The sequence below is a fragment of the Pseudonaja textilis genome, chromosome Z (assembly GCF_049901715.1).
Source record: "Pseudonaja textilis isolate UNSWEBS1 chromosome Z, rPseTex1.2, whole genome shotgun sequence".
Taxonomy (NCBI): Eukaryota; Metazoa; Chordata; class Lepidosauria; order Squamata; family Elapidae; genus Pseudonaja; species Pseudonaja textilis.
The window spans coordinates 28,222,830-28,236,952 of NC_142008.1; the positions used below are offsets into that span (position 1 = coordinate 28,222,830).

The 14,123-nt window shown below is 38.8% G+C and overlaps 1 protein-coding gene across 1 annotated transcript in view; it reads left to right on the top strand.

Annotated features, from left to right (window-relative positions):
- Positions 1–14,123, top strand: part of LOC113440049 (putative acyl-CoA dehydrogenase 6) — a 65,882-nt gene that overhangs the window by 14,896 nt on the left and 36,863 nt on the right. The window contains exon 3 of the mRNA XM_087916289.1: positions 13,721–13,850. Coding sequence (XP_087772415.1) covers positions 13,721–13,850 — 130 coding nt within the window. The remainder of the gene's footprint in view (positions 1–13,720; positions 13,851–14,123) is intronic.

Here is a 14,123-nt window from a genome sequence, read left to right on the forward strand (position 1 = left end):
ATTGTTTTTCCCTGCAGCTTTCCATGCCGCCTTCGTTAGTGGCTCGATCTTCTAGCACCTTAAAGCGCCACTGGTTCCCCCCCACCACGAATGCCGATCGCTCAGGAAGAGCCGAATCTCTTCTGCGTGGCCCCTCTCGGCACGCTGAGCTAGCCGGAGGAGCATATTCCGTCCCGAGAAGCCCTGACACTTGCTGAGCTCGCGGCTGCCATTTTGGGCGCCGCCTCGTGGTCGGGCGCCATCTTGTTGCTTTGCTGTTAGCTGCGGTTGATCTAGCTCTCGACAGGCCCCATCAGCAGGTCAAGAGCATTGCTTATATTAACCAAATTACTGTTGATACCTGGCTTTTGGTCTTATATTGTTGGCCTTTCCTGCAGCCTCACTCGGGGTGAAGTACAGCAGCACCCCCCCCCTCCAGTTTTCACCTGGAGGACAACTGCTGGAGGCCTTATCCCTTCTGGCCTCAGGCGTTCATTCGGCAAATTAGATGTTTAGTAATTAATCAGCTTTCTCCTTCTAATTCCTGCTATCCACCTTCCAATCTGTTGCCCTCTTCCTTTGGGCTAAGTTCCTAGTTATACCAGTTCAAACTATATAGTTTTAATAAAAAAAAACATTAAAAAAATTACAAATACATATACATATATACATATATTATTACTAATAATATATATTTCCATATATTGCTATCATAGTATGTATTAAAATTCCAAAAGGGGGCGCAGACCAGTTCAAAGGAAACCCGGCCTTTGTTGCAGGCCGAACCCTAGGCGAGCCAACCGCCGCTAGCACTCATTTATATGCTTTTTACCTCTTAAAATGGCAGATGACAATTCTTCTAATCGCCCTTCTCTGAAGGCCAAATCGAAATCTCACCATTTGCACAGGCAGGCTAAGGAAACCTCCAAGGCCTCCCAGAGGGATGCCCTAAGGCGCCCTAAGGCGTTGGAGAAGGAATTCGACAGGCGATCCAGGGAGTCACGTCCGGTGCCTCCAGCCCTCCCACCTTCCACTCCTTCCACCTCTACTCACCCCCCCTCCAGACCATTCTTCCCTATCCAGGCGCAGCTCACCCCGGGGTCATCAGGCCCCTGGAACAACAACCAGACAGACACCCAAAGCCACCTTTACTCCTACTGCTGCTGGTCTGCGCCAAGAGGAACCTTCCCCAGTCGAGGTTCCAGAAAAAATGAGACCATGGATGGAACTGGCTATCCGCCAAGGAATTGCAGAGGGTCTCCAACAAAGCCGGCTTCTCCCCGAGGGGCCCCGAACATGAATATCTGTCTGTCAGATCCCTTCCGAGATCAGATCCCTCTCTCGGTCAGGTACTCTCTCAGAGGGACAGCCCTCTTCCAGAAAGGGAGCAGGAGGAGGAAGAAGGGGGCCTTGATCCTTTTAGGGAGGAAGAAGGATTCGAATTGGGATCTTCCCATTACAGTGAGCCCCTATCGGAGGCGGAGCCAATGGAGGGGGAGATGTCTGAGGATGAGGGTCTCACCCCTGACCAACCCACATTTGTGAGACTGTTTAAGCCACACCTGTACAAATCCCTTCTCTTTAAGGCAAAAAACATCTCTGGCCTATATACCCAGTCTTCCTCTGCCCCCCTTCCTCATTGGAAGGCCCAGAGGATTCTATTTTTAAGCAGCCCGTTGTGGAGGCTGAAGTCATTCTGGCTCTGCCCATTTTTTCCAACCTGGTATCAAAGCAGCTGGCTTCCACAGGGGGCCCTCCTGCCCCAGCCAGGATAAGAGATTTTTCAACCTCGATTCAGACTATTGTAGCCTTCTGAATACCCCCGAGGTTGATGAGCCCATTGTTAGCTTAGCATCCTCCTCCACCCCAAGTGCCCCCCGACTGTTCACCGGTACCCTACCTGGGTCCTCAATATGGTCCTTACTTCACTCACTAAGCATCCCTTTGAACCTCTGAGGGAGTCCTCCCTCCAGTTTTTAACTTTCAAGGTTGTGTTCTTGGTGGCCATCACATTGGCCCGGCGAATATTGGAAATCGCAGCCTTATCAGTTAGGAAGGACCTTTGCGTTTTTCACGCCAACCGAGTGGTTCTTTGACCCGACCCTACCTTCATGCCCAAGATCAACTCAGCCTTCCACAGGGCACAGGAACTAATTCTCCCAAACTTTTGCCCCAGACCCTTGCGGGACAGGGAAATACTTTGGCACACCCTCAACGTGAGACGGGCCCTGCGCATCTACATCAAGTGCACGCAACCCTTTAGAAGGTCTGAATCCCTATTCCTCTCCTTTCAGCCCAAGACACTGGGTCACAAAATATCCCCTTCAACCATTGGTCACTGGATCAGAGCAACTATCTCCAGATCTTACCTGTCACAAGCTCTTCCAGTACCCAGTGGAATAACAGCACATTCCACCAGGAGCACGGCTACTTTGGCAGCTTGGGCCACCCAGGCTCCAATCTCTGACATATGCCAGGCCACCACCTGGGCTTCCCCGTCTCCCTTCATTAGGCATTACAAGATCGACATATATGCCTCTGCGGAGGCCTCGTTTGGCAGACGAGTCCTACAGAGGGTCCTTAATGACCCAGAGGGGCTTCCGACCCAGACAGAGTCCCTCTCGTAGGACTGCCAAGCTTTCGTATGTCCCACTCTGGATGCTCCGAGCGGTTCTATGGAGAATGGGCATTGGTTCTTACCTGACACACCCCTTCTCGGTGAGCATACAGCCCCACCCTAATTTCTTGAATCTTGTTTCGGCCAATGATCCATTAGTTGGTTAGGATGAGAACACGACCTTCTCGTCCTTGCAAAAACTGGGGAATGCTACGTGGAGTCACGTGGAGGAGGAGGAGCGTTCCTCAATTCAAGCTCAGCCTGTGAGAGAGGAGTCTGAAGCACCTCCCACTCTGGATGCTTCTCACAGCTCGCTGAGAAGGGGCGTGTCAGGTAACGCCCATTTTATTGTTGAGCAGCTCTTGAAGCATTATAGGATGTGCTATCATATGAAATTGTTCTTTTTCTACTTAAAATCAGCTAACTGAGGAAACCAGCTTTCTTAAGCATTTGGTTTCCTCAATAGAAGCTTTGAATGTGTGTTCTAATAGTTTTTATGTGTAGTTGTGTTGTTGATGATTAAGTTTAATTATATTAGATACTCACTTTTTGTCTGTCAAATATTCTGCGATTGCTGCTGTCTGAAATAGGAATTGCAGCTAAAATTCAGAAAAGAGCTAATAATTTTGAGATTTTTGAATACCATAGCTCATTGAAAATAGCCAGGTAGCCTAATTCTGGTCACGTAGAAGTTATGAAAAACACTGAGAATTGTGAGGAAATAAGACATGAAGCAGTCTTCAAATTTTATTTATTTATATATTTATAGTCAGTTTTAAGGAAGTTTAAGAAAGATGTTTTGGATGGAGGGCTGGATTCAGGTTTTTTATAATTTTGAATCTTTTGCCCCACCCCAATCCCTTTTAAAATCTCTTCTCATGGACTGTTTACAGTATTTAAAAAAGCTTTACTTTAGGCTTTTTCATAAATTTCGTTTTTTCTTATATCTAATGCTTTATTGATGCAGCATCTTTGAAAAGCAAATAGGGGTTAATTGCATACTTCAAATCTATGCTTTGAATAGTCAAAAGTGAGAATTTTTATGAATGCACATTATTAAATTATAGGACATAATGGAACAAAAGCTTAGTAATAATGAATTTTTATCTCTTTTCTTCTGCCAAGAAAAATGTTCAAGTTTTGTGTAATTTATTTTGAAGCTATTTCAGATCTTACTGAGTTGCCATTATAGTATCGATTCACAGGGTGGTATATTTCAACGTTTTATTCTTATATTCAGGTTCTGCATGCTTAATAGACATCAGTTAACCTTAAAAGAAACTAAGCAGGGTCAGAAATAACTAGAAACTCTTAGGTCAAGCCCTTGAAAACGAACCATGACCAAGAAAACAAAATTCACATCAAGTTTCATTAATTATATTCAGTATATATATCTGCTAATACAAGGGATTGGAATAAAGAAACTTGGAAACTAAATACAAATAGTTCTCAGGTTATGACTGACTACAATTGAGCTCAAAATTTCCATGGTTAATGAGGCAGTTGTGAGTTCACTTCATTTTACAACACTTTTGCCATAGCTGTTAAGTGAATTGTAAGCCAGCTGGGAAGGTTATAATTGATGATTCTATGACCTTGAGGTCATGCAACTATCCTAAATACATGCCAATTGCCTAGCACTGGAATTTGGATCATGTGACCATGGGGATGCTGCAGTGGTTCTAAGTGTGAAAACTGGCCATAAGTCACTTTTTTCAGCCACTAAACAAGCTGCTTTAATTTTCGGACTTCGGTTGTCTGCTCTAGCCCCACGCAAGAATGGCCCGTTCCATGATAAATATCATATACCTGTGACTACTTAATAATAGTAGAGAATACAGAACAATACAGAACTAATCTTGGGATTCATGTTTTTCTCTCCAAATGTAAAATCAGGTGTATGCATCCTTTTAATTTGAGAAAAAAGAATATAAATTTGAGTGATTGTTGGATCAAAGATAACCTTTTATAAATACACACTGTAGAAGAGGACATAGCAATGTCCATAAACCACCATCTTCACATAAGGGCAGGTTTCTAAAATGCTTTTTTGCACCATATGACTGCAGTGCATTGTTTGGGTCGAACGAGTCCTCAGTAATTGCTCCTTACTTACCTCTTTGCTTTTATTATTCAGAGACAGAGACAAGATAACAAATGTATGCAACATCTTTGAACAGGCAATCTTCAACTTACAACAGTTCATATAGTGTCTGTTCAAAGTTACTACGGCACTGAAAACAAGGACTTATGCCCTTTTTCTAAGTTTCAATCTTTGCAGTATCCATATCATCGTGCAATCAAAATTAAGATGCTTGGCAGCTGGTTCATATTTATGACTCTTGCCATGTCCCAAGGTGAGGGAGATCACTTTTTGTGACTTGACAAGCAAAGTGAATGAGGAATCCAGATTCACTTAACAACAGAGTTACTAACTTATTAACTGCAGTAGTTCACTTAGAAACTGGCAAGAAAAGTTATTAAATGGGACAAAACTCACTTAACACATGTCTCTATTATGCCCCGGTCAGAGTCTGACTCTGAGGGGAAGATGAATAACTGACATAGAATGGGAGAATGGCTCCATTGGCTGTGAATGAAACTGGGGAAGGGCAAAGTCAGGCTGGGCAGAGCAGGGGAGGGGAGAGGTAGAACAAGGGAGAGAGGGTTCAGATGAAGACCAAGGCAATGTCATCCTAGGGCATGCAGGGAAGAATGGAGAAGAGCAGTGTGGGTTGGGTGGCTTATGAGGAAGGAATGGGCCCCGATTCCCTTTACAAGGCACCCCTGGTTGTAAGTTGAGGATGACGTGATTTTTCTTTCAATGAGCTTCATTCATTGAAACTCCTTTGTGGAAATACCCAGTTTAATTTATAGTCATCCAGGTTAGGTTTGAATCTGGATTACTGGGCTGCATGGTAATAGCATTCTGTGAGAGTTAAAATCCAAATCCTAGGTTACCTGTATATTCATATAGCTATTCAATGAATTGCTATGTTGATATCCTTTCTTTTCCTTTCTCTGCTTTTATTCATAGTCCATAGGCTAACCCTTAATAATTCTCAGCAGGAATATATGCGAGAGTTTATCATAAAATCCTTTAGGATTTAGCATCTCACTTAAAAATCCATTAACCTTCTGTCACATTCTCATTTCTTCAAAACCTGTTCTATTATTTCTTGCTAGGAAAAGAAAAGTAGGGAAGAAATTTAAAAATTCCCAGATGCCCAGGAGTTTAATTCTCAGTTCAAAATCTTTTCCTTTTTATTTTTTTCCCCATTGTACTTAGAATATGTTTTACTGGTAAAAATAAACTTTAGAATGCTGACGTGTTATGAATCAAATAACTTGGAATAAACACTTTTAAAATATTTTTTCTTCAATTTGTCAGAAATAATATATAAAGGGTTGGGTTGAGTTGGGTTTGATGTGGTGTGGTTTTACCCAAAGATTTGAACCAAACTATGTAATATTGAAATGCAAGCTTTAGTTCATTTCCTTGGATATTATTTTGTTTTACAGCCACAGTTTTATCATTCTGTGTAAATTGGCAGAACAAATTTTTACTAAGGGAAAGCCAAGGGAAGCAATTTACAGATATTATTGTCTGTTGCTTGTAGCTAGGTTTTCTCTGGTCTCAGTCAATAAACCAGAAGTCAACAAGAAGTCATAAGTTAATTTTAGACTCATGGTTCACAGATTTGAATACAAAGGCAGTTTTCACAAGACTCTGAGTTTCAATTGTAGGCATCACTGAAGGTAAATTGTAGGCATACGATGTATCTGCAGATCTTAATGTGCTCTTTAGGAATTGTACATTTGCTCAGCCGGAAAAGTCTTGATCCAACCAGCTCTTGAATTCAGATGTTTGTTCTGGTTTAGTCCTTAACCTTATTTACTTCCACTCTTGGATGTGAAAACATTCTGATATATCATTTCTTTAATTAAGTTTTTTTCCTATCTTCTCCTCCTCCTCCCCCCTCTTTCTGCTTCTGAACTGCTATTTTTATTCCTCTTCTGCATCTTCAAGTATTTATTTTTTTAGGTAAAATGTTATTAATCAAGTTTTCAACGTTTTATTTATTCATAATTGTCTCTCGGCATGTGGACTATGATAGACAGTTTTCAAGGAAGTACTTGTGCATGGAAAGCAGCTTGAGATTCAACAGAGATGCATTAGAAATGGCTCTTTCCAAAGCAGCATTATTAACCTATCAGTCAAAATAATTTTGTTCTAAATACTATATATATATTTTTTAAAAAAATACAATTTTTCCACCAGTTTCCACCAAGTTTAATTTTCCACCAATTTAACAGTTTGGAAGTCCCTCCCCAACACACATAAAATTACACTGGTATTTAAAAGTATTTTGAACATTCAACAAACCAACCAACCAACCAACCAACCAACCAACCAACCATAGATAGATAGATAGATAGATAGATAGATAGATAGATAGATAGATAGATAGATAGATGTAAGTTTTTATTTCTGAGCAAAAATACTGATGAAATATTTGAACAATGACTATAAGAGGAGGGGTGAATATATAAAACAGTGCTTTCCTAAAGCAACATACATTAGTGTAAAATGTTTCTAAGTGCTGTTAGACCAGTCTTCCATATTTTAATTTTTATTACTACCTTTTTGCTGTGTGCTTTATACAGGTACCTAGTACAATCTACTTTTTCATTTATTTTCAGAAGTATTTTTAATAAAATGTATTGCTTTTTTAATTCAAGTTTTATTATAATCTGGAATATATTTTAATATTAAATTAAATATACTATATATAAATTAGTATTTCAAAAGGCTTTAGTTAATTTCTAGAAATATGTTTATACATCTTTTCATAGAATTCATGTGTCTTAAAATGATTCTGCACATCTTCTCCACCAGTTTAATTCATTCGGCAGTATAAAAATACTCTACATTTTGAGTAGCTTAATGCTTGTCAACAGGTTTTTCATTATGTGTATTTGCTTTTCCTCATAATCACAACATTCACTTCATGCAACAACGGGCAAACTTCTTAAAGTTGTTGTGAAACCTATATTTGTCTTTTCAGCCGGATTCTGTCTACCCCTGCATTTGAGTTAAACATATGTTCAAAAAAGTTTTTCTTCAGCTTTTGGAAAAGATGAAAATTGCTTTGTGTCAAGTTTTAACTGTATGGCAGATGGAATAAGATGATGCAATCCAACTTTGTAATTGTCATTTGGTTAGCCTGAAAAGTGTGAGACCAGGATTTAGCACATTACCACAAATTTTTCCTTTTTTGTGCTTCTGAACTCTGCTTAATCATTGTTCCAAACTTTTGAATATTTTAATATAGCACTTTGAGTTGATAACAGTAGGATTCAGGGAAATCCATATGAATAGCAACTTCTGATTCCAAAAATCTGGAACAATATTCCTCTGAATGATCTAATTGTCTTTAATTTCTCAACCCTTCTCATGTGAAACTTAACATCTGCTATCATAGTTAGTTCTTTTCTTGATTATTACTCAGATAAACTTTCCCTACTTATCATTTTTATATTTATCAGCCTAGCCATGCACAATACTCACATCAACACAATCATAACCATAAACAACCTGCATTCAGGCTGAACACGAGGAATTTCAGTTGGAGGAACTCTTTTGACATGCAAAAATTCAACCACTACATGTTGCTTAAAGTGCTGGATGCACTTTATTCCATTCATCAACAGCAGTACAATCTTTTCTCACAGTAACTTCATACCAACTGAAATGAAAGAACAGATACTCAAGAATGCGTCATAGTTTCTAGCATATCAGTACTGCAATCTGTTGGTGACATGAGATTTAAAATATTGTTTAATATTCACTCTACATACGGACATATACACACACTTGTGTACAAATTGTACAAACACACATGTATTAATTAAAATTTTATATATATTTAAAGTGTGTATTTATAAGCTTAGTTATATGAGCATTCATTAAGATATTCTTTGACTTACAACTGGTCACTTAGCCACTGTTTGAAGTTAAGTACCCCGAAGGTACTAATGACCCAGTTGAGACAGGCGCCCACAATCTCATAACTGCATTTTGGGCCCTTGGCAACCAGCCCACATTTATGGCTGTTTTCAGCATTCCGTTGTCACTATAATGTTTTGCCAAAACCTGACATTTACTTTTGGTTTTCAGCAAAAATGCCCTAGAGAGAACTTACTGCTAGGGACATATATCTAAAAAGGCGGATTATAGATTCTTTTGCAATAAATATGTTTCAATGAACTTCTTATATTCTAGCTTGCCTTTTCTCTTTCCTTATATTTTACATTTATCTCTAATCTTTTTAATAAAAAGTCAGGGAAATTTGTTTGACTCAGCATCCACTGTTCCAAATAAAATGAAGTCAGTATATACACATTGTTCTTTTTTTTAAAGAAAAACAGCCAATGTTTTTTCCTATTACCAGGAATTTTGTGTAATATAGGCAAGCCAAGGTGAACTCTGTAGTTTCTTTCAGATCTGGTCTTTCTAAGTATATGTTTGTTTTTCTGGGAGTTAAGAAATGAGTTCATCAAGTGCTTTTTAAAATAATATTTTTTAATGATCAAGAAGACCGTGGCATAAATATAGTGGGGATTAGAAGAAATACATTTCGTTTAAGGAAGGAAAAAAAGTTTCAGCCTGTCCTTCCTAACTTCCTCCCACAAATTAAAGAAGGAACCCAATGTTATTTCCTCCTATTAGTTTTGTACATTGAATTCATTTCTGCTAGAGCCCATTTACTAAATTAAAGATATTTATTTTACAAGTTTTTTTATTCTGTTTTGTAAGATTATTTATTTTGTTCATTTTTGTCTATCTCTACATAGACTTGACACATATACTGTTTCTACTTTGTTTTGTGCGTGCTCTGTGTGTGTATCTGGTCTCGTGTCTGTCTGTCCTACAGTAGGCAATAAAATTTGTTTTATCTAATGTTATGCAAACAGAATGAATTAGTTTATAAGCAAGGACATGGCGGCTTTCTGATAGCTTCTGTTGTAATTTATATTTTCTTTTTTTATTGTCTTTATTCATCAGTATTTTAAGGCTGCCTGATTACTCAACACTTACAAATAAATATGCAAAGAAACAATTGTATAAAAAAGGATACAGTTGACCAGAATATAGAACAAAACTAAAGTAACTAAAAGGGCTACACAACCAGGGGTGGGCTTTAAAATTTTTAGCAATGGGTTCTTTGTCCAGTTGCTGGGTGGGCGTGGCCTAGTTGGCCTCCTGCACCATGGCGGGGGGGGGGCATTTTTGCCCTCCCTGGGCTCCAGAGGCTTTCCTGAGTAGAAGATATAGAAGCATAGCCAGCCGCACCAGGCTGAAGAACCCGTAGTGTCAGGATTCTGGCAGTTACTCCAATTAAATCATGAACTTTGAGACGCACTCCCCAAACTAAAAAGGATTTATTTGAAGTTAACATTCTATGTCCGGCATTAACCTGGGCGTAGCTAACTCTGTGATACATAATTCACTGTCACCCTTGATCCTGCTTTTCCTCCCACTCCTCTGGGTGTATCATCCAATGAAAAACGTCCATTGCCAAGCTCTTCAATTAGATTTTTGCGTGGCAGAAGCTTCAGTCATCTAATCAGTCTTTGAAGAAAACATGAATGGATTCGATTCCACACTGCTACATGCTCTTTAAAACTCCCCCGCCTTCTTTCTGTTGTCAACTATAAAATGTGTATACAAAAATGTTTATGAGTTGACACATGGGCTGCCAGACTTCTGAACAGAAAATAACTTCATGTCAACGTAGTATGATAGGCTTGTGGGGCCGGTGCGTTGTGCAACAAAGTCACATAATGTAATAAGATTGGCACTTGATTACGGACTTCTGTCCTCACTGTGAGTTGTGTTGGGGGGGTGCACAAAGGGAACCAATCTCATTGTACGCATGTTGTACCCTGACAATAAAGGTAATTTTAAAAATTGCCTCCCTGGGCTCTAGAGGCTCTCTGGAAACCGGAAATGGGCCCATTTTCAGCCTTCCTGAACTTCTGGGAGGCCCGTTTTCACCCTCTCCAAGCCTCTGCATGTGCCCTGCACTTATCTGCCTCCAAAACGGGCTGTGTGGGGACTCCTGGGAGGGGAGGGGAGGGGCCAGGAGTGGGATTTGTGGGTTCTCCGAACTGCGCAGAATCTTAGCTAGGGGCTCTCCCGAACCCCCAGCAGCCCACCCCTGTACACAACAACTACCTTAATCCATGGCTTGAGAGAACAGCCAGGTTTTGATAATTTTTAGAATGTTGTAAGGGAAGAAGCTTCCCTTACAACATGCATGAATCTCCAGGGATATATCTTTTCAGAGGGAAAGAGCTACAACTCAGTAAATACATCTTCTGTGTCACTCAAAATCTCATGGTTTTAAAACAGAAATGGGAATGATGGCCCCTTTATGATTTGTGGACTTCAACTCCCAGAATTGGCAGATTCAGGAATTCTGGGAATTGAAGTCTACAATTGTTCCCCACCTCTGGTTTAAAGGATCCAGAAGGCCCAGAAGGATCCAATATAGTCTGATACCCCTAACCACAGATAGCAATAGCACTTAGACTTATATACCGATTCACAGTGCTTTACAGCCCTCTAAGCGGTTTTAGAGTCAGCATATTGCCCACAACAATCGGAATGCTCATTTTACTGACCTCAGAAGAATAGAAGGCTGAGTCAATCTTGAGTTGGTCAGAATCAAACTGCTGAACTGCTGGAAGTCAACAGTCAGCAGAAGTAGCCTGCAGTACTGCATTGTAACCACTGCACCACCACTAGTATGTATGTCTGTGTCACAAAGGGAAGCTTCAGTTGGATACTATCATTCTTTGAAACAATTCTAAAATAGCAACTAACACTTCTCCCTTTCCCCTGCCCCATTCTTGTGATGTGAGAAACTGTCAGTCCTTTTACTGCTTAGATCCTACTCTGAGATGTGTTGATTTTTGTCACTGTGAAGTTAACATTCAAGTTTTCTTATTTTTGCCTTTGCAATCATTTTTGTGATACACTGTATGCTGCTCTTTTTGCCTAAATCTAATTTAAATGCTTTCAACTGTAGTTATGTCAAGAATTGCTTTGAAGTTCTCTGTAGGAAAAATCTGCTATTGCAACCTTCAATTCAATTCAGAATAGAACTGGAAGAGACCTTGGAGTTATTCTAGTCCAACCACCTGTTTGAGAACCTTCTAATAAAATGCATATAAACTATGGCCATTATTCCAATAGCAAATAATTGATTGATTTTCTACTTCAGGATTTTAAGGCAATAAAAGATAATATATGCTTATAAGTGTTCCCAGGTAGTGACAAAGTGCTAGTTCATATTAGGTGTATCTATAAACATTTGCAAAGGCATTTATACTTTGCTATACAAGTTTTATGCAAGATAGGAACAGAGTACAAAGCCTCTTCTTTTTGAAAATATTTGCTCTGCAAGAAATATACAATATGGTATAAAGAAGAGCTGTACTTGACATCATTTTTCAGATGTGTAGAAACTATAGATTGAAATAGAAATTTCATTGTGTCATTGCTAGCATTAATAAATAATTTTAAATAAAATATTAAATGAACAGTGCAAATAAATTATTTTGAAGATATTGTTGGTCAAGAGTGATTTATAAACCATAAATCTTTCTAAAATGGAACACTATGGATATAATTTAAAAGAAATAAGCATGCTTTTAATTTTCTCATAAGCATTAATACAATTTAGATTTGGTTTCTATTTGATTGAGAACAGAATCTTCCTGCCCCCCAACAACCTAAGCTAGTGATAATAGCCAACTTTATTCCCTATTCGGAGATATATAGCATCTTACAAACTGGCTCACTCAATACTGCATTAATATTACACATATATCTAATTTCATCCATTAGCATCCTTAAATTGCTTTCTTTATGAAGGAGAAATGCTGCAGTTTGAATACTAGTTTTCTCTGAACTTCCAAATACAGTTATGCCTATTTCATACATTTCTTGAAATAGTTTTTCTAGTGTTTTGATTAGAATATGGGCAAACAAGACTCTAGATTTACTTTATAATATATTTTCTGATGACATTTCCTAGTTGGGTGATGAAGCAAACAATCAGGCTTAGAAAGCATCCAGGACTCAATAGCATTTATTTTTCCTAGTTTCCAGTGGGCACTTTTAAGCTATGGGGATACAGAAGAGGTAATTTAGTTTAGTTGGTAGCAAAATATGGCAAGATAATAAGTCTCTGGTCTCTTAAAAGATATAATACCAATTATACATGGGCTCTTCCAATTTTTCATTCCCTCATTTATTAAGCAAGCATAATAAATTATTTGCTGGAAATTATTGATTCTCTACATTTAGTGGTAGAGATTAAAGTCCTGTTTCATTATTCAAGCATCAGTTTGATTCACTTATTCATATATGTCCTCTGCTATATCAACAAGTACCTTTTGGATCTAGATTTACTCTCCTGGAGTATGTGAGAAAATATTTCTGTATTCATTAACCTAGGGCAGAAATTTAGGTAACTGATCAACCTGAAATAAAAATAACTTATTCTGTATATATAATGGATTGGAATAATATACTCTTTTTGTTAATAAAGTTGTTTTATTAACTACTGTAAAATGATTGCAGAGAGAGATATCCTGCAACCCATATTATTATTCTGGGACTCTCAATCAGCAGATAGAATAAAAGCCTCATAGTCCAGTCAAAGTAACCTGTTTGTATCCTCCAAGGATAGGAATTATAGTAAGGTAGTTGCCTTAGACAGTAGGATGGCATAGTGTGGGAAGTAGTGGCAGCATACCTAGCTATTCTCTTGTGCATCCTTTTTCCTTATATATTCTTTAAAACAGGAGTGTCAAATACAAGGCCTGCAGGCCGGATCTGGCCCATGATATGGTCAGATCTGGCCCATAGGACTGCCCTGGAAAATATAAGGGGCCAGTCCGGGTGGCTTTGGCCCAGTCTACCCAATGCAAAGAGGAAATATCGGGCCCGTGTGGCTTTATTACATTATGCAAAGCAGCTATATAATGACTCTAGAATTTATAACTTTAAATCAGTTTGTAATGGTAATGTGTTTTTTTTATTTTCAGAATATGGTGGCCTAAATTTGGATTTTTCCTACATCAGTGCAGTGGCAGAAGAACTTGGATTTGTTCACTGTGGGGCTATTCCCATGGCTATTGGGGTACAGAGTAGTATGGCTACACCAGCTCTTGCAAGGTAAATTTGTGAAGAAAAGCTTGCTGGATCCTCTCTTTTTTTCCCCCATTGAACCACAGAATTAAAGGCCATTCAGGATACCAAGTCCAATTTCTTATCTAGTTTGTGAGTTTTTTAGGTAATACTAATGCAAGGTTCCAGAAGTTTCCTTGAGCCATTGAGATGCCAAAGAGTGAGACTCGGGACGAGGCATGCAAAAATAACCGCTTTTTTATTCTTTTGCCAAAGCAAAATGTTTGAATACTATGTCCAAAACGTACAGACAAAATGCAT